This window comes from Macaca thibetana, chromosome 7, assembly GCF_024542745.1.
Source record: "Macaca thibetana thibetana isolate TM-01 chromosome 7, ASM2454274v1, whole genome shotgun sequence".
NCBI lineage: Eukaryota > Metazoa > Chordata > Mammalia > Primates > Cercopithecidae > Macaca > Macaca thibetana.
This window is the reverse complement of record NC_065584.1, coordinates 166,326,556-166,345,414: the sequence shown is the minus strand read 5'-3', so window position 1 is coordinate 166,345,414 and position 18,859 is coordinate 166,326,556. Positions and strand designations below refer to the sequence as shown.

At 47.6% G+C, this 18,859-nt stretch overlaps 1 protein-coding gene across 12 annotated transcripts in view; it reads right to left on the bottom strand.

The window, feature by feature from the left end:
• Positions 1 to 750: 750 nt before the first annotated feature.
• The window catches only part of IL16 (interleukin 16), a 129,632-nt gene continuing 111,523 nt past the window's right edge, over positions 751 to 18,859 (bottom strand). For 9 of the 12 annotated variants that reach the window (XM_050798549.1, XM_050798551.1, XM_050798554.1 and 6 more), the window contains 9 exons: positions 18,430 to 18,517; positions 15,927 to 16,408; positions 11,585 to 11,735; positions 8,260 to 9,352; positions 7,209 to 7,377; positions 5,115 to 5,216; positions 3,661 to 3,919; positions 3,282 to 3,407; positions 751 to 1,228 (listed from right to left, as the gene is read on the bottom strand). In XM_050798549.1, coding sequence (XP_050654506.1) covers positions 1,035 to 1,228; positions 3,282 to 3,407; positions 3,661 to 3,919; positions 5,115 to 5,216; positions 7,209 to 7,377; positions 8,260 to 9,352; positions 11,585 to 11,735; positions 15,927 to 16,408; positions 18,430 to 18,517 — 2,664 coding nt within the window. In that variant the 3' untranslated portion in view covers positions 751 to 1,034. Of the gene's footprint in view, positions 1,229 to 3,281; positions 3,408 to 3,660; positions 3,920 to 5,114; positions 5,217 to 7,208; positions 7,378 to 8,259; positions 9,353 to 11,584; positions 11,736 to 13,150; positions 13,223 to 15,926; positions 16,409 to 18,429; positions 18,518 to 18,859 lie in introns of those variants that run through there. The other 3 variants (XM_050798550.1, XM_050798557.1, XM_050798561.1) reach the window with 2 other exon arrangements.

Below are 18,859 nucleotides of genomic sequence, written 5' to 3'. Positions count from 1 at the left end.
ACCATACACTGTAGAAGCTGCTGTGATCACCAAAGGCAGTGTCCGTTTAGCCCTGAGCACAGTGCTTGGCATGTGGTAGGTAAGTAGTAACAATTTTATTTGATACCCTCATATACATGCTGGTTCCTTCTGTCAGCACACCTGTTCACGCTTTGAGCTTGGTGCTTCACCTGGACTCCTGTGTTTACTGGCTCCACCACCATTCCCTAGGATTACTTCTCCAATCCAAACAAAAACAATTTTGCAAATCTTTCATGTGACAAATGGTATATTTCATAAATGACCCCAGCAATATTTCCTCTCCCCTTAAGCCTAGGCAGGTTTGTGTCAGCTCTAACTGATGGAGTATAGTGGAGGTGGTGCTATGCGACATCCAAGGCAAAGGTATAAACAAGATGCAGCTTCTACATGGCTCTTGCACTCCTGAGATGCTCATCCTGGGAATCCAGACACCATGTTGTGAGGAGGCCCAGGCCACAAGGAGAGGCCACCTATAAGCATTCAGGCCACCAGCCCCAGGTGAGTTCCCAGCCAACAGCCAACATCAACGGCCAGATGTATGAGTGAGTAATCTCACATGGTCCCAGCCTTTGCATGACTTCAGCTGACGCCAAGTGAAACAGAGATCAGCTGCCCATTCCAATCTCTGCCCACATTGCAGATTCATGAGAAAAACAAATGTCACTGTCTGGGGGTGAATCATGACACAGTTACAGTACTTGAAACATTTTTCAAAGCCAGGCATGAATTTCATATGAAATCACAATCCATTTTATTTGTGGCACCACAATATTATCATTAAGCTCTCTTTTTACACGGTCTACAATTTGTATCAGCTACCCCAGTGTGACTCTGCCCTTACTTTAGGGACAACCCTTTTGCTGGGTGGTGTCCTAGAAGGTCTGGGCCCGGGCAGCAGCCACTGGGAAGCCCACCTGTGCTTTCCCCCATCTGGGTAGGGCGGCAGCAGAGACCCTGAGAATCAGCAGTTATAGGAGCTATGTGTTACTGGCTTTGGCTTCAGCATGTCCTGCCTAGGAGTCTGCAGCAGCTGTGGTTTCCTTGGGCTGGAGGCTTTTCCTCCTAATTACAATCGTGACAGGTCCATCAGGCAGGGCCTTGATGATGTTCCAGGCTTCAAACCGTGTGAGGCCCTGCATGGCAGTGCCAGCCAGCTGCAAGATTTCATCTCCAGGCTGGATTGTCTCACTTTGTTCTGAGGCTGCTCCTGAAAGGGAGAAGATAATGGGTTCCACAGATGATGGGGAACAAGAAAAGTTGCCTCCTCTCCTTGATCTCCAGGGAGCCAGGATAGCTTGGTAGAGAGTGGGGCATCATCCCGTGGGAGCTTGCTTGTTGGTGGTTCTAAAATGAGGCATCTCTTAAGATGGTGACTCAGAGGTTAGGGAACCAGGCTGCAGCTCTCCATGGCCCTTGGAAAAGGATAGCCCATGCTGTCTCCAGGGGAGGGAATCATCAGGCAGCTCCGCGCCTTAGCCTGGCTGGAGCACCGTCCATAGTTCATAGAAGACTCTGGGGAACTGAGTCCTGCCTAGACCCTGCTTTGGACACTGACCCAATATCCTATCCCCTTCACATTTCTTCTCCGCATCTGATGAGGACATCAGCAATGGGTGGTATGGGAAGAGGGCTAGTGAGACTTTTGTGCAACAATCTTTACAGGGATCTTGCCTCTGAGTGGCATGAAGTCCTCTGTGTCTACGTAAAAAAGGAAACAAACATATATGCCCCCCACTATTTCAAAGCTGCATGTGAAAACAATGCTATTTTACTTGTTTATATTAAAAGATAATTTCCCATCCATTTGACACAGTGGTCTTCACAAATCCTGAATAAGAGTAGAAGACAATACTAATCATAGTAATGAAAACATAGCTAAAGTGTATTGGGCATTTATTTTAAAAGGCATTGTGCTAACGTTTTGCATTTATGACAGTAATCCTATGAGGGATGTATTATTTGTGTTTCCTTTTAACAGTTGAGGAAACCAAGAACTCAAGTAACTGGCCCAGAGCTTCACAGCTGCTAGTGGTAGGCCCTGGGCTGGAACCCAGACTTTCTGGCTCCAGAATCTGCATCTCCCCTCCCACATCACGCTGTAGCTGGCAGTCTCATCCTAAACATTTAAGTAAATGGGTCCATGGTGGTGAAGTGACTTGTCCAAGGTCATGCTACTAAGGTCATGGGGCAGAACTAACACTAGAATCTAGTCCTCTTGACATTGAACCCAATGTTCCTTCTAAATTGACCTTCAAAAATTAGAAATATCTTTCCCAGAATTGGGGTTAACATGGATTCTGGGGGGAATGCCATGTAAGCCTCACTGTACCTTCTGGGTTTCTGCAGCTGCAGCAGAACTTCCTGTAATGAAACCAGTTGGCAACAGGAGCTTATGGTGGGTGAGGGACAGAGCTAAGAGTCCCTTTGGGTCTCAGTCCTAAGAGCCCTCAGATACACACCTGTACCTCTTTACCTCCTTTTATGGATGAGGAGCCTCAGGCCCAGAAGGGAATGGTCACTCAGCATGTTACAGGCAGAGCTGGGACTAGAACCCGGCTCACCTGCCTCCCTCTCCAGTACTCCTCTCTCTACAACCCCTTGCTCTGTGGCTTGGAGACCTCCAATTTGAGGAACACCAAAGAATCAGGGGTGGTTTTACATGGTTGCCACAGTCATTCATGATTTTCACAGGGAAATCCAAGTGACCCCCATATCAGACTGATTTGTACTCCAATCCCTGATGAACCAAATAACAAAATTTTAAATAAAGGCAGGAGCTGATGTGTCGAGTTCTAGGGTAAGGCAAATGAGGCCAAGTGTGCAGTACAAAGTCAGACTGTCTTTAAACTTTGATATTTTGTTCAACATGTTTTTCTAAAATTAACTTTAAAAAAACACACTGCATTAAAATAGTATTGATCTGGGTTACTGCATATTTTGGCACCCCTTTAAAATTTTGCACCGTAGGCCAGTGCCCCACTGCCTCACTCTAGAGTCCTGGCCCTGCCAACCCAAACCAAGCCCAGGACTTAGGTGTTTATGAGGACCCATCAAAACACACCAGGGATTCAGGGGATGTCAGAGCAAAGGAGAAAAAGTAGAAAAAGCAGAATTCAGCCCTAAAAAGACCAGCATGCCTATGAAGAGGACATGGAGTTGTGGGAAACCAACATAGCCCAGAAAGTGCCCAGAAGCCTTTTGGGGGCCTGGCCACATGCCCACAACTGGAGAACCCACAAAGAACCAGACACACCCCACACCTTTGAAAATCCTGTTAATGGTGAGAGGCTTGTCTCCATGCAGGGAGCCCTTCCCTCCTTCCAGGCTGAAGCCCAGCCCTGCAGACATCTTCTCCAGTGTCACCGTGTAGACCGTGGCCTCTGCTGCTAAGAAAAACACAAGGTGTCTGTTAGGGATCCTCTCCTCTCCCAGGCCATAGATGCCCTGGGCATCAAGTGAGCCCGGGGTGATGCTGCCCCCATGTTTGCACACAGGCACATGTAACACAGACATACATCTCAAACAGTATACTAGGCAGGCCACACATTCTTGGGGTCACAAATTACTGAGTAGCCCCATCAGGTCTGGCCACACATGGCCAAAGAGGATGTGGCCCATGTGGGAGTTGGGAGAACTTACAGGATTCTACAGAAACATCACTGGCTGCAGAGGCTGAGGCTGCAGAGTCAGTGGTGGAGTTGAGGTCGGGCATGGACTCTGCAGTCAGCTTCCTTGTGACAATCACAGCTTGCCTGGGCTCTCGAGCTTGGCGGAGAATGGCCAGGGCATCATTGTGCGTGGTCCCCTTGAGAGACTTGCCGTTGATGGAAAGAACCTCATTGCCCTTCTGAATAGTCCCTTCCTGGGAGGCCAGCCCGTTTGGAAACACTTTGTGAACCTGAGCAAACCAAAGGAAGTCAGGACCAGAAATCACTCAAGTCAAGTCCACATACTTGCTGGAGGAGGATTGAACCAGTTAGTCAATGCTAGAGGATTTTTAGGCCAACAAAGATTAAAGATAATTGTGTCCTAGATTGGAGCTGCTGGCACAGAGGCCAGCATTCCCTCCTTCTCCATCCAGAGCAGAGATCACCAGCAATAATGACCAGGTAAGCCCTCAGAATCTATCCCAACACAACGTCCTAAACTGTATCAGCACAATTCTAGTTGGGAGTCCAACTAAAATCTTTTGCCTCACCTGCCGTAGGTCAGAATTCCCCAAAGTAGTTTTATCAAAACACTGATTCGATGACATATTTATGGCTATTGTGTAAGAAAAGGGCTTTTCCTATAATTTTTTAAAAAATAGAGACAGGGTCTCCCAGTGTTGCCCAGGATGGTCTCAAACTCCTGGGCTCAAGCAGTCCTCTCACCTTGGCCCCCCACAGTGCTGGGATTACAGGTGTGAGCCACCCACCCGGCCAAGAAAATTTTTTTTTAAATCAAAGAAACTTGAGGAATACTGGGTTAAACAAAAGCTCTGAAAATGTCTACTTTTAAAAAGCAAAAGGCATTAGGGGGTCTACAGTGCAAATTTGCATGGCAGATTTCTAAGTATTGGCAGGGTATTATGGGGACTCCCAAAATGTTTCAACAAAGAATTCTTTTCTCATAGAGAAATGGTCGGTCTCATTTGGCAGAATGCATTTTGAGAAACACTCTCATAGGCAGTCTAGACATTTTTATAGCTCCTCCCCTAGAAATTCTGACTCTTTACCTCCAATCACTTCTTGGTCCCCTTTCTGCAAGATATGTGGGATAAACAAACACAAAAAAATCTCATGTCTCTGCCTCAGCCTCTTTAATGAGGTCCATTAATAATTAAGAGGACTGAGTGATAGCATGCATGGAAATCACTAAAATGTGGTACCTGTAGTTTTGCTTTTATGATGGGAGCAAAGCTCTTTGCTTCTCTAAATTGTGTTGGTGTTAGAAAAATTCTGTTACATCGTTAGAATCGCCAGGCTGTAAGATCCAAGCATGAAGCAGAACCTCCCCTCTGAACCTCTGGTTCCTCAATGCTAGAGGATTTTTAGGCCAACAAAGATTAAAGTTAATTAAAGGAGGAACCTCAGGTTCACTTGACCACTCACCGTAATCACCTTGTTTTCTAGATCTGCTCCTCCTGCCAAGCTGAACCCAAGACCAGCACCTTCCTCCTTGTGTAAGATGGTGACATGGATGCTGTCTAATTGCTGCAGGAGGAAATACATACATTCAAAAACAATTTTACTGCAAGAGGATAAACAGTTTAACATCAGACTGACATCAGACTGATTTGTTATCTCAAACCCCAGCTTGGCCAGCCTCCAAGTTACATCACCTCCTCAAACCTCAATTTCCTCATCTGTAAAGAATGGACTCTTCAGGAGTCATGGGAAGCTTAGAAGAAAAAAAATGTATGTAAAGCAGCAAGCATAATTATTTTCCTCTCTCATTCACCCCATCCACACCCGGGCAGGGGGCGTTCCATGAATCAGTCAGAAATCATAGCATGTTGGACAGTGTGAGATGAAGTCAGGTTGTAGGACTTCAGGTAAAAAAAAAACAAAACAGGGGTCAGTGCTCTTCTGCAGGAATTGGTTGCTCCTTCTTCCCTTGTACTTCTCCATGGGTCACAGCAGCAGCACTAAGGAAATCCAGCTAACATCTTGCCCCAATGCACAGTGTGCAAATGTGACACACACACACTCACACTACTACAGTACTTCCTAGCCTAGACTAGGACTCACATGGAGCCAGGACATCGTCAGAGAGTCCTATTCCAGTCTAGAGCAGGGGTCTCAAACTCAGATGCCTATAGGAATTAGGCAGGTCCCTAAAATGAGCAAAATGGGCAGATGTGAGTGACAGCAAAGAGCCAAGGAGTACATCTGCTCAAAGGGTCAGCTCTACATAGGAATACAGACCTAGCGCTACCAGATCACTTCCCTAAAAAAAGTCCAGGTTTCAATTCAGGTTTTGTCATATATAGAATTCAGTATTTTTTTAATCACCATGCAGACCAAACAAAATACACCTACAGGCTCTTGGGCCACCTGTTTGTACCTTGGCACTAAGGAGTAAATTTATATCAAAGAATTCACTTGCTCAGGGCCACTAGAGCACCTGACTTGTAGCTGTCCCTATGATCCTAAGACTTGGAGCCCCTAAGACCCAAAAGCATGGAAGGATGAATGTACGTCACTGCACCCTCACCTCCAAGCCCCAACACTAGCCCAAATCTCTCAACTCTTACCCAAGTATCAGGTTACTTGCCTTGTGGAAGGCTCTTCTCAGGTTAGAAAGCAAATACTCTCTCCAGAGCAGCTCAGGCAGAACAGCTCTTCATGTTATTTCATTTGCACTGAGTAAGGTCCTGGGGGATGATGGTCCCAGGTGATGAGTGAAAGCCACAGAGAAAGAATCTCAGCACAGCAGCACCTTGTGCTTACCAGACTCACCCACATTATTGATGTGGAAATTGCAGCTATGAGGCCTCCTTGTATGGAAAACGAGAACCTCCTTATCCTCTCATCCTAGTCTGGATCATTCTAGTGCCAAAAGCCTGCGTAGACCTGGGGCAGCACCTAGAGGGTGCAGGACCTACGAGCCCGAGCTCATCTGACTGCTGGCCCCAGCTCAGCCTGGCCACTTCCTCCCCACACCCCTTTGGGTCATGCTCAGAAAACATATGGGAAGTGAGACTCTCAGAATGACTTGACTGAAGTATGGGGGCCTTGTGAGCCCTGGGATCAGCCACCTCTCCATGCACAGTGGAAATAATGAAAGCTCCAGGTGAGAGCTCTTGTGACCCACATTGTTTACAATGGACAGCATCCCACAACAGACACATGCCAGGACAGCAGCCCATGGTTTGTGGAAACAACATTGAACTTGAACTTGGAGACAGAAAACCTAGGTTTTGTAACCTTGATTGAGCCTTACCTTTCTCATTTATAAAATGACAAAAGAAGATGCAAGAAGTCATTGAACCCTTCTTTTGAAAGCAGTTCACAAGCTAAAAGGCTCTCTTCAAATGGAAAGTCTTACTGTGGCCAAGTGCTACCATATCCAACCATCACAGGACACAACCTGGGTCTGATGTCAGCAGGCTACTCAAGCTACTTCCCCTCTGGCCCAACTAAGGTGGCCACATAGCCATAATAAGCCATTGGTTACTGCAGATGCTTACAAAGGAAACCTACCTTTAATGTTGCTTCATCCAGAACCTTCACCTCCTCGATGAGTTGTTTTAATTCTTCTGAGCTCAGCAGGGAGATAACAGACTGACCAGACTGATGGGAACTGTGGTCCCCATCATCATCTTCCTTGGCTTCCGTGAGACCCTCTGTATATTCTCTCAGCTCTGAAAGGCTTTCATAGGGAGAAACAACACACAGTATGAACAATCCTATTAAAAAGAGATAACAGTAATTGTATAATTAGTCTATCCCAGGTGTGGTGCCAAGCATTTATGTGCATATTATTTGATGCAACAAATCTATGAGTAGATACTAGCATCCCTTCACTCTACAGATATTTCCCAGCAGCATAAGAACAATAAATAAAATTAATAAATGCAGAGCTACTTTGATCAGAGGGAAGACCAAGCCCCAGCCCTACAGCAGGAACCCCATGGCATGCCTGACATCCTCTTGGTTCTGCAAAGAAGGTCTCATTCATCTCCTAATTTGAGCTGATAAGGAATCTGAGGGTGAGCATGGAAAGAACCTGCTCGTAGTCAGACTCAGTGCCTGAGCTGAGACTAGGACCCAGACATCCTAACTCCCTGACCAGGGAGTTGAACCCACGTGCAGAGTACAAGTGGATTCCATTTGGAGAGCAGTAAGAATTCCCAATGGATAATCTGGCCTCATTCTGGTCTTTCTGAGTAACCGCAGGACATTTCAGATGTGCATCAACCTTCCAAATCTCCACAGGTATGCATCAGCCCTCATGAGCAATGCACCAGAGAGCCAGTCCCACCTCCTACCTCCCAGCCTTCCTGAAGCCAGGTGTCGTGAAAACTCCTCCTTAATATGGAAGGCGGAGGTGTAATACCTACAGACAGACACACACACATACACACACACTCAGACATCTGTGCACACACACACGGAAAGAAAGAGGCAGAACAATTCTTTAATCAGTGTATCTGAGAATTTTTTAAATGATATATAGAATTATTTTTAAAAATAAAGATGAGAAAGAAAAAGATGAGAAAGATAGAGAGAAACACCAGGTGTAGAAACTCACTTGAGCGAGAACCCCGTGTCTGAGGCAGACGTTTCAGCAGAACCATTTGCAGCTGAGTCTTCATTGGATGATGATGTTGGAGAGGCCCCTTCCTTGGGGATGCAGGGAGTCTGGGCACAGGAGAGAGAAGACGGAAGGCACAGCAAGGATTTCATGACAGCCGATGACACTTGGCTGCTGATAGAGTAGAGTTTGCTGGTCTTTTCATCAAGTAACTTCGTCTCACAGGACTGGGACCTGGTCAGGGGGAAGCTCCGTGCTCGCTGGCTTGGCATCTTGAGCACTGGACCTTGAGATTTCTCAGTCTGTGTTGGCAGCAGCCTTAGAAGCGGGTCCGAGCCAGTGGGGAGAGTTTTCTGATTGGGCTGCAGCCCTGGGGGAGGGGACTCACACACACCTGGGTCTCTGGCCTCCGTGGCTGCAGGGGACCCCGAGGGCAGCACTTGCTCAGGCTGCTGGGGCACAAGAGTGGGTGCAGCCCCTCGCCCCAAGAGTCCAGAAAACCGTCCTCCCTCATGCTTCCCAAGAGGTTTTGCTGCCTCCCCAGAGGAGGGCTGGAGGCTCAGTCTCTGGGCTCCTTTGTCAGGCAGTTGAGAGGAGCCAAAGGTTTCAAAGGAGCTGATTCTCTGCTTGATGGAGGAGGAGGAGGAGGCCCGGATGTGTGGTCCCAGGTGCTCCCTGGAAGCAGGTGCTGGCTGGGTGGACGAGGCAGGATCAGGGAGCCCTCTTGGGTCTGAAGCACGATTCCTCAAACCTTTCAAGCTTTGGCGAAACCAGGCTGGCTTGGGAGCCACAGGAGGACCCTTCTTCACAGTGCTCCTGTCTGCTGACTTGTAAACTTTGGGAGTGCCATTGGCGGTGTCCAGCTTTGGTGGGTTCCCATCTGGGTGGCCCTGTGTCCCATCTTCTTCACTCAGGCTGGCATTGGGCTGTAGAGGCATGTGGCCAGGGTTCTCACTCATGATGGGGCTAAATAGGTTTTTGATGCAGTCGGAAATCCTAACCCAAGGGTCTTCGGCTGTGGTATCAAAGCTATAGTCCATCCGAGCCTGCCTCTTAAGCAGTGGGTGTTTTATCGGGGATGTTTGGGTCACTACAGTGCAGAAACAAGGCCAAAGCTGTGCATTACATCATACTGTGACTTTTCTTCCTAAATTCTAGTTTCCAAGCTGAACAGCAAGAAGTATTCAAGAGGAGGAGACTAGCAGAAGTGGGGGACACCCAGGTGGGTGAACTCCAGGTGCTATTACCTGACTGAGCTGCCAAAAGGCAGAAGTGAAGAACCAGAAGTAGGAGTTAATCTCACAGTATCGTAGTGTTTTAGGCCTAGAAGGGTGCTCAGAGAATATCTGGGCCGATCTCTGGCATTTTACATTTCAAGAAGGGTAAGGGGCCATCTGATGGCAGTGCTCGGGCAAGACCCCATGTCTCCTGACTTTTGAAGTTCATGTCCTTTCTACTGCACTAAGGAGCCTCCAAGATACTGTATTAAATGTGTAAAAGCCAAAGCAATTCTCTTGCCATTTAAACTTTTAAGACAAAGGTCATGAGTTGACAGCTGTTTGTGCTTTGGCCTACCCATGTCGTTAAAAAGCAAGGTGCCCGTGCACAACTGCCGATGGGGCCCTCCAGCTTCCCAGAGCTCTTCATGCTCCCTCTCACCCAGCCAACATTTCTCATGTATGTACCTGCCTGGCCCTGAAGCCGTGTGTTTGCTGCTCTCCCTCTACACAGGTCATTGATCAGCTTGCTCGGCAAAGGAGTGTTTTCCCTCCCTCAAAAGCTGATGAAAAGGTTCCAGGTAGAAAGAAATCTGTGAAGTAGGATTCTCAACCTTGGCTACACACTGGAATCTGGAGAGCTCTGAAAAATACTGACACCCACCCCTCGGTACTGATTGAAGATACCTGGGATGCAGCCTGGGTGTTGGTAATGTGATCAGCAGGGGATTGCAATGCTCTGTGCCAGCCAGGACCTCAGGCATGCCCTGGAGCACATAGAAGTCTTTCTCAGAAGCCAGCATTGAACCAGCATCATATCTGCATGGGTAAGGGAGACTGTGCCCCGGCTCTCTTTCTGAGGGGCAGAGGAAGGCTGGGCCTGTGTGCTTTTTGGGGATGCTTGCTACTGGAATGCAACCCAGTTTAAGGAACTCTGATCCCTCCTGTCCCTTGTCTCAATGCCAGGTTTCAAAAGAAGTGAATCATGGAGCATTACACCTTGATGATATCAAAGACAAATTCTGCACAATCTAAGAGACTGGCCTTTGGCAAGTGAGCCCAGGCCTCCAGCCTGTTTCTGCATTTTTGAATGGCTTGGCTGTAAGGGGCTGTTGAGAGAATCAGGAGGCACAGGTTCCACAGGCAAGCCCTTTGCAGACTGGAGTGACAACCTCCCATTAGTTAAACACTGAGGCGTTTGCTTTCGCTAGTATGTTCCTCAATTAGGGTGACTAAGGGAGAGGAGCCTCCACCCACAGGTCCTCTGCCCTGGGTGAGATGTGCTAGATCTTTCCAAAATGTCCCTTAGCCCTCCAAAAGTCTTTCATGAACTTTTGCTGTAGTGTTTCTCAAACAGTCATGGTTTATAGCCTATATGTTTATTTCCTGCCACTACTACTTGTTCCTTGGAGGCAGGACCTGACTACCTGGTCTCATCCCTTTCTCTCTCTCCCCAGCATCTAGCACGGGTCCTCACGAAGCCAGCATTCAATGTGCGCTTGCTGAATGCATCCCATGTGAATCTGGGCTCAGAAAGGCAAAGTAGGTTGCTCAGAATCATGCTAATGACAGACAGATCCAGGACTCCCTGACTTCAAGTCCTATGCTCTCTCTAGCAAGCAAATACATATTTGAGTCATGTCTTAGCATTGTCAGGTGTACCATGTGGACACACCCTTGCTATCCACTTCATGGAGGAGATGACCACTGGTAAATGCTATTTATACTTTTCTGGTATTGCATTCTCTGACTCAGAAATCCTGAATGCAGCAGGGCTGTTGCATCTGGAATGTTGGCATCCTAGAAGCAGCTGCCCAGGATGGCTGGGTGGGTGTGTCTTTGGACCTCTTCCAAGGGCTCCATCCTCCCGATTATCCAGAATGGCCTACATTCCTGCTGCCACCCCCACAGCATCACCCGTCCACCCAGGAGGCTCCCCACCCTGGACAGCACCTCCATGGTGCTGCTGCCTGGCACCCAGGACCCTTGACTATTGATCAGCCGGGTCCAGTGGTGGTATCAATGCAGAGCACTCTGATCCTCAGGCCAGTTTGTGCTCTTATCTTATCCCTGTACCCTTTTGGAAGATCTCAATGAAAGCTTACCTGGGCTGGCTCTTCTCCGCCCTGGCTCACCCTCTGTGGAGGACTTGGTCTGTGGGCAGATACCAGGTCCTGGGCAACTGGCAGAGGCACTAGGGCTTCTCCCTGCTGTGTCTTCCTGTGGTAGCAGCAGTGGCAGCAGCTCTCTGGCTTCCTGTGGTGTAAACAGGAAGCGAGACCATGTCAAAACGGTAGCCTCAAGCTGTGAGAAGGCGAGACACGCTTTGATTGGGATGGAAAAACGGATATTGAGCTGCTTGCAATGAGAAGTTCATCAGCAGCCATGTAAAGAGGTTTTTTTATTTTTCCTCCTTGGTGCTGACATGGCAGAGACAGAACCTCCTAGACATGAAGAGCATCCCTTGACTTCCAGCAACCTGGTGTCCAGGTCATGGGCTCATACTGTTGACATACCTGAAGACCCTGGCTCTTTATGATAGGAACAAAAGGCTTTGAGTGTAGAGGGACCAGCATTGCTTCAGTTACAACTGCATCCTGGTGAACTACCCACCCCAGGAGGGTACAGGGCAGTGTAGAAACAAGGCAGCAAAAAACCTGGCAGCTAGTGTTCCCTAAGGTTAGAGCACTCAGAAAAATACTTGTCAATTGCTGTCACTTGTTAAGCACTCTTCAAATATTTAGTAAGTGTTCTGCAAAAGATGACAGATACTCAGCACCTGTGCCATTGCTCCCCTCTGTGGCACCTAGGGTGACACATCATCAATCTGTTGCAGAATTGTTTCCACCACTGAGCATGGATGCAGCCTTGGGGTCCTTCCAGAAACAGTCTAGGGACAAGATGGACTAGGCTCTGAATAGCTATGCAATACTTGAAGAATCTGGATTATCATACAGTGTACTTAAGGTGCTGTCAGGGCCCAGAGGAAACAGAGAGACCAGTTCCATCCCAGAGGTGAAGAAGGCTTCCTAGAGAAGTGCTTTCTGTCTGCTTCATAAACAGAGTAAGAATTTTCCAGGCAGAGAGGCAGAAGAAGAGGGCTCCAGAGACATAGCCCAACCAAATGTAATACCCATCTGGAAAAAAAGATTGAGAAGGCAGACATCATCAAAATGATGCCATCTGTATTTGATCGTCTGCAAGAGAAATGCTGTGTTATACTGCAGTGGTCTCCACGTCCGGTTCATTCCAGATTTGTGTAATGATGGGCCATTTGACATGGCTGCAGGCTTCCTTCCAGAGAGGAAGGAAGGAGGAAGGAACAAATGCATCCTTTGGGACTAAAAAAGAAATGGCAAATATCCATGGCCTGAAATTTAAGATCTACATTGACAATAAACATTTTGGGGGAAGGAAAGGTCTACAAAAGTTAGAAATGTATTCACAGAGCATTGCCTCAGCTCAAGTTCCCTACTGTAGAACTGAGCTGTAGGAAAGCATTATGAAATATTGAGAGGTCAACTAATTTCAAAGGAATCATTGGGCTTCTCAAACTAGCCCTTAAAAAAGTAAGGCTGAGTCATGGCATTAGAAGCTTAAAATACTGGTCTGATGATCTCTAAGACTCTTGTCCACAAGAGAAATGACATGTGGATGAAATTTAATTTCACCCGGTTGTGAGCTGTGTAAGTTGACATCTGCTGACATTCATGAATTGTTAGTGCTTTTACAGGCAGCCACATGTGATACCAACTGCAGTCAACGCAGCTTTACATCTTGGAACAGACACAAACGTGTTTTGTCTTTTCATCAACACATCCAATATTGCATCCTCTTCATGGGAGACTTCAAAATTAGCCCCTGAAATAAATTTGATTTTACACAAATTTTTCTCTTACTAGTGTTTCCTGGAACTGTGCTTGGTGGATGAGGGAGGGAGAAGAGAAAGAAGGAAAGAGGGAGAGAGCTGATTCAGCATAGAAGGGAGAAAGTATGTTTTTGTTTGGTTTTTTGTTTGTTTTCTGAGAGAGGATTCTTAGAAAATCTGGTTGTGTGTTGGAAGTTTTTTTAAGCACAGGTGAGAGTTTAAGCTGATTTTCTATAAGAGAGATGTCAGTTTTTTGTTGAAGAAAATATCCCAAAGTTCATATTGCTTGTGAGAGTTAACTCCCCTTGAATTAGAGTAGATGGGAAAGATTTGGGGGTCATTCATAGCAGCTTGACAACAGTCTTGGGACCCTGTAGAGAAAAGACTGCAGGGAGGGAAGGTGGGGGTGGTGAGACAGTGGACACTGTGGCCACGGAAGAAAACATCCAGTGAGAAATCCCCAGGAACGGTCAAGGGAAGTTTGAGAGTGACCTCAAGCAAATTGCTTCCTGTTTTCTATTGCGTGCCATGATCCTTTCTCTGTGACCCCTGAGTGCCCAATAAAAGTATGTCAGGCTGATTGCGTTTATGGAAATGTTTGTGGGAGAAGGATCTGCTGGCCACGTGGGACAGAGCAGAGCAGACAGAGGAGGGCAGCTGCAGAACGGCCTTTGTCTCCAGGAGACTGTGCTGTTGGGGGTGGGTACAGGAGGGAGCCCTGTATTCTGCCCAGGCACACAGAGCATGAAAGATGACCTGTGGGGAAGTTCCCTGCCTGGGCTTCCCTGAGGACACCCCAGTTCCTTCTCCAGCACCTTACTTGGGAATATTTCCATACCCTATGTGGCTCTGCCGAGGGCATCACTGGGACAGACCTGCTGTGGCAACTGCACTCCTCCTTTTCTGGGCCTCCAGGAGGAAGGCAAAATGACTGACTTCTCAACTGGTTGCTCCTGATTTGCCCTTCTGGACTCGTAGGTCTCAGGCCCAAGGGAAAATGAAATATGGGCTTAAAAGAGGGGGGTGGGAGAACAGATCCATCTGAGAACTCCATCATGTGTTGCTAACCAGCCACATCCTGCCAGCACTCTGCAAAACTGCACTTCCTTTTTAGTAACCTGGCTTCCTCCTCCCTCCTTCACTTTCACCCCTCCTACTCAATATCCAGACTCCACCGCTACCCCTCCTGAAGCTAGCCAACCCTCACTGTAGATTGTTTTAGAGGATTTCCAGAGGCCCCTTCCCACCTCCCTACATTGTGCTTATGGGAAGGGCCAGGGCCCCTGCAGGGCCATTACGCCATGGGGGAGGCAGCTTCTGGGTAAGGATGGAAAACTCAGCGTGGTATAGTCGGTAACCGTGACCCACTAGTGATGTGAACTTGAGAGAGTTTCTCAGTTCCCTCTTTGCACAATTGGGACTCTCACCATCAGGTCGTGGTAAGATTTAATTGACACAATGTACATGAAAGTACTCAGTGTAATTAGCCTGTGCATAAAAATGGCTCAAGACATAGCAGCTGCCTGTCAGTCAGCCTGCCTTTTATGCAAGGGGCGGGAAGGAGGGCTTTAAGGGGCCTGATGGGGAAAGATCATGGCAATGAATGCTAATATGCCTGAGATGCTCTCAGGTACTTGCCTTAAGTGGTTACCTTTAATCCTCACAATAGCCCTTGGAAGGAGCCACTACATGCAGCCCCAATTAACGGATTGGTGGGGTCTCCCCAAGGATCCATGCCTATGGAAGTGAGGAGGCAAAGATAACTGGGGAAGAAATAGGAGCCAGTTTCTCAAAATCATATCAGTCTACTCACTTAAGAAGCAGGGTAAGCAACTCTTGTCCCTTTTTAGTTGTTTTTCGTTTGTTTTGTTTTGTTGTTGTTGTTCTGTTTTGCTTTTGTTTTGTTTTGTTTTGTTTTGTTTTTTGAGATGGAGTCTTGCTCTGTCGCCCAGACTGGAGCGCAGTGGCGCAATCTTGGCTCACTGTAACCTCCGCCTCCTGGGTTTAAGCAATTCCCTGCCTCAGCCTCCCGAGTAGCTGGGATTATAGGCACCCACTACCATGCCCGGCTAATTTTTGTATTGTTAGTAGAGACAGGATTTCACCATCTCGGCCAGGCTGGTTTTGAACTCCTGAGCTCATGATCCACCCAGCTCAGCCACCCAAAGTGCTGGGATTACAGGCATGAGCCACTGTGCCAGGCCCCTTTTTAGTTATTTAAGCCACTATTCTCCCTACAAGCAGGACACTCAAAGATCCACAGGCAAAGACTGTGGCCCTGCAGGGGCCCTGGTGTTTTTCCTTCATGGTGAGTGAAAAATGACAGAGGAAAGGAACCTTAAATTCCAGTGTGTTATGGGTGGGAACCCCGATGCCAGCAAGCAGGACTGGGACTTCAATTATCTGTCAACCTTCAAACCCATCTTTCCATGGTCAGTCCTCAGCTGAGTCCTAAGCAACAGCTTCTTTCTGGTGGAGCAAGAGAAACTTTCATTCTGGCTCTGCTAACACTAACTTGCCCATGCTCAAGATTTGAGTCTGGTCTTGGAAACAGTCCACCTGTGGACCCATCCTCTTACCTGGCCACAGGTGGGTGGGGTGTGCCCAGAAGAGCATGAGGATTTCTCTCTCTCTTCCAGACTCTTCTGAGGGTCACTGTCACTTTTAAAGTATTTTCTGGGTGGAGGCTTGGGCTTGGAGGATGTAGGCTTTCTCACCAATATCTCAAAGGGTTTCTTCAGTCTCAGTGGTGGGTGGCTGTCCTGGCTCTCTGGGACAGGCGGGCTCTCCTGGGGCAGCCTGGAGGATGCTATAGAAAGCACCACTGGCTCCCTTGCCAGGGGCAGGCTGGGGCTGTGTGTGCTGATGTCCACGTCAGAGGATGGCTTCCCAGTGCTGCCACTCCCAGGACTTCCTCCTGGGGACCCAGACATGTAGCTGCTGTCACTGCTGGAGCGGATCATGATCTTCTGAGCCCTGCGATGCGGGGGTGCTGAGTTCTTCTCTCGTTCCTTCTCCAAGGTGGGCCGCCCGTGCCAACTGCTTTCCAGCCTTTTGACACCTGTGTGGGAAGCACAAGGGAATCTTCATAGCTGAGCTTCAGAAAACAAAAGCACCCCCTGGCCTCGCCTGCGACTGCTGCGGGCAGCACGCTGCACACCAGCCATCTGCTTCTGATCTGCGCCACTCTGGATCTGGAGTGTGGCAGTCTTGGTGTTGGTCCCCGGCGAGCTGTATGACTTTGGGTTGGGAAAATCGTTCAAGCTTTCTGAGCCTGTGAGTGATGGATATGGAGATATGCCACCCAGATCACCCACTGAGGAAGGGCTTGATGTTCCAGCTGTGGGGAGTGCTGCTGGCAGACTACTTTCAACTGTGGGTCCCTCCAGGGGCTGCCATAGCTGCGGACAGCTGCCTTGTCCAAGGGGGCAGCCCATCTCCAGGGACTGCTGGAGCTGGGTTACAGGGTCCAGCTATGCTGGTAAACTCGGGACAACTCTAATGTGGACTTTAGTTGCAGAGTTCCAGGGCTTGGCTGAAGCTGTTGGGTGTGCATCTCAGCTCCATCCTCCCTCTGTCTACCCTGCCTGCTCCCCTCCCTGCCACAGGTAGTGATCCCCAGGACACTTCCTAATAAACACGCTGCAGACCAAACTCCATCTTAGAGTCGGCTTCCTGGGGGACCCAAATCCATTTCTGCATCTGTAAAATGAGGATGATAATTTTAAAGTCACTGGGGTTATTTTGAGGCTCAATAACAAAGACAGAGAAACTACCTGTCAAGGCACTTTGAATCTGACACGAAGAAGTCACCATTTCTTTCCAGTTGAGGGTGAGGTGAGGGCAGAAAGCCACTATTTCTTAGCCATTGCACCTTCCTCCCTCCCTCCCCATTAGCCCTTCTTCCTGGTTCTCAGTACCCCCTACCCTGGTTTCCAGCACTAGGGCTACCCACATATCCTTGAGAGGCCCTTCTCTCTAGTGGTAAGCTGTCAAGGGTGCCCCTTTCCTAAAATCACAGCTTGAGGGGGTGGGAGAGGATTGAAATCTAGTCCCTTGCTCAAATTCCAGCTTATTCTGAGAGACTAGGAAAGCCAGAGGAGCCCCATGAGAGAGAACCAAGGCCAGTCAAGCTCCTAACTCACTTTCTCTTTAAATAAAAAGTTTCCTTTTTTTTTTTTTCCCTGGTCATGAAATAATGCATCCTCCTTGGAGAAAACTCAGGCACAAGGAGGAAGGAATGAAAGTAAAAATTCACTTCACCTGTGTTCCTATCAGCCAGAAATAACTACTGTCAAAATTTTGGTGAGTTTCTCTGTCATGCTTTTCTGAGCATATATGCGTGTTGGGTGGGTAGAAATAATAGACCAGAGCTGAAATGAAATGTTGTGTTCTGCTCTTTTCTCTGAACATTTTCCCAGATCATTTAATTTCTTATCAATATCAGTGCCAATGGTTGCATGTTGTTCTGTCACAAGGATGTTCCATGGTAGATGTGATTAATGCCCAATGGCTAAGCATGGGAGTCAAGCCAGCTGGATTTCCATTCCAAAGCCTCTGCGCTCTAGTGGTATGACTTTGAGTAAGAGAGTCTCTGAGGACCTCCCTTTTTCTTACAAAATGTGCATAAAAATTATGTGTGAATGCATGAATTAGCACAGTCTCTGACATTACAAATATTCAATAAATGTCAGAATTATATTCCCAAATGTTAATTTTTCCAATATTCTATTATTATAGACTAGGGGCTGCAAACTCAAATGCCTATGAGGCTATTGTGTGAATGGCAACTTGGTACAGGATAAAGGGAATGGTGGGGACCATAGGGAAGCTGGAGAGAGCCTGGCACATTTGTAGCGATTTAAATTCAGATGCTTTTAAAATCTTGTGTCTTCCAAACAAAGCAAAAATATAAGCTAAATTTAGCTGGTGGCTGCTAGTTTTCAGCCTCTGTCTACATACTATACTGGTCTATGGTAACTGCTATTACTATTCCTTGGATAGAGGATGAGTTAATGGATAAATCCTAAGCTTTCTAAGAAGGCAAAGATATTTTACATCAAAGTTCACCATTTGTCTTACCTTCCAGACTCCACTGATGCCTCTCCTTTCCAAACTTGGTGTTTTCCACAGCCTGGGCCACAGCTTCTTTGAGCTGCTGTTCAGAGACCTAGAAAATATCAATCATCTCCTCAAACAAACAGTGGAAGCTCCTGCATCAGGCTTCCAGCCCTGGACCAGCTCCCAAGCTGGGCCACTGGATTCTGGATTTTTGTCTTTCAACTTACTCTGCAAATAGCTGACAAATTCCATTTCCAGAAATACCCTGGAAATCAATGGTTCCTCAGTATCTTCTAGATAAAGTCCAAAGTCTATCAATGCAGGGGTTCCCAAGGAGGCCCCCTCAACTCTCCACCCTTCTCCCCACTACTTGCTGGAAAATTCTAGGCAAAGTTACCACTTCATGGGTTATCTCTGTGAGCTAGTCCAGTCTTGGCAATGCTGTCATGAC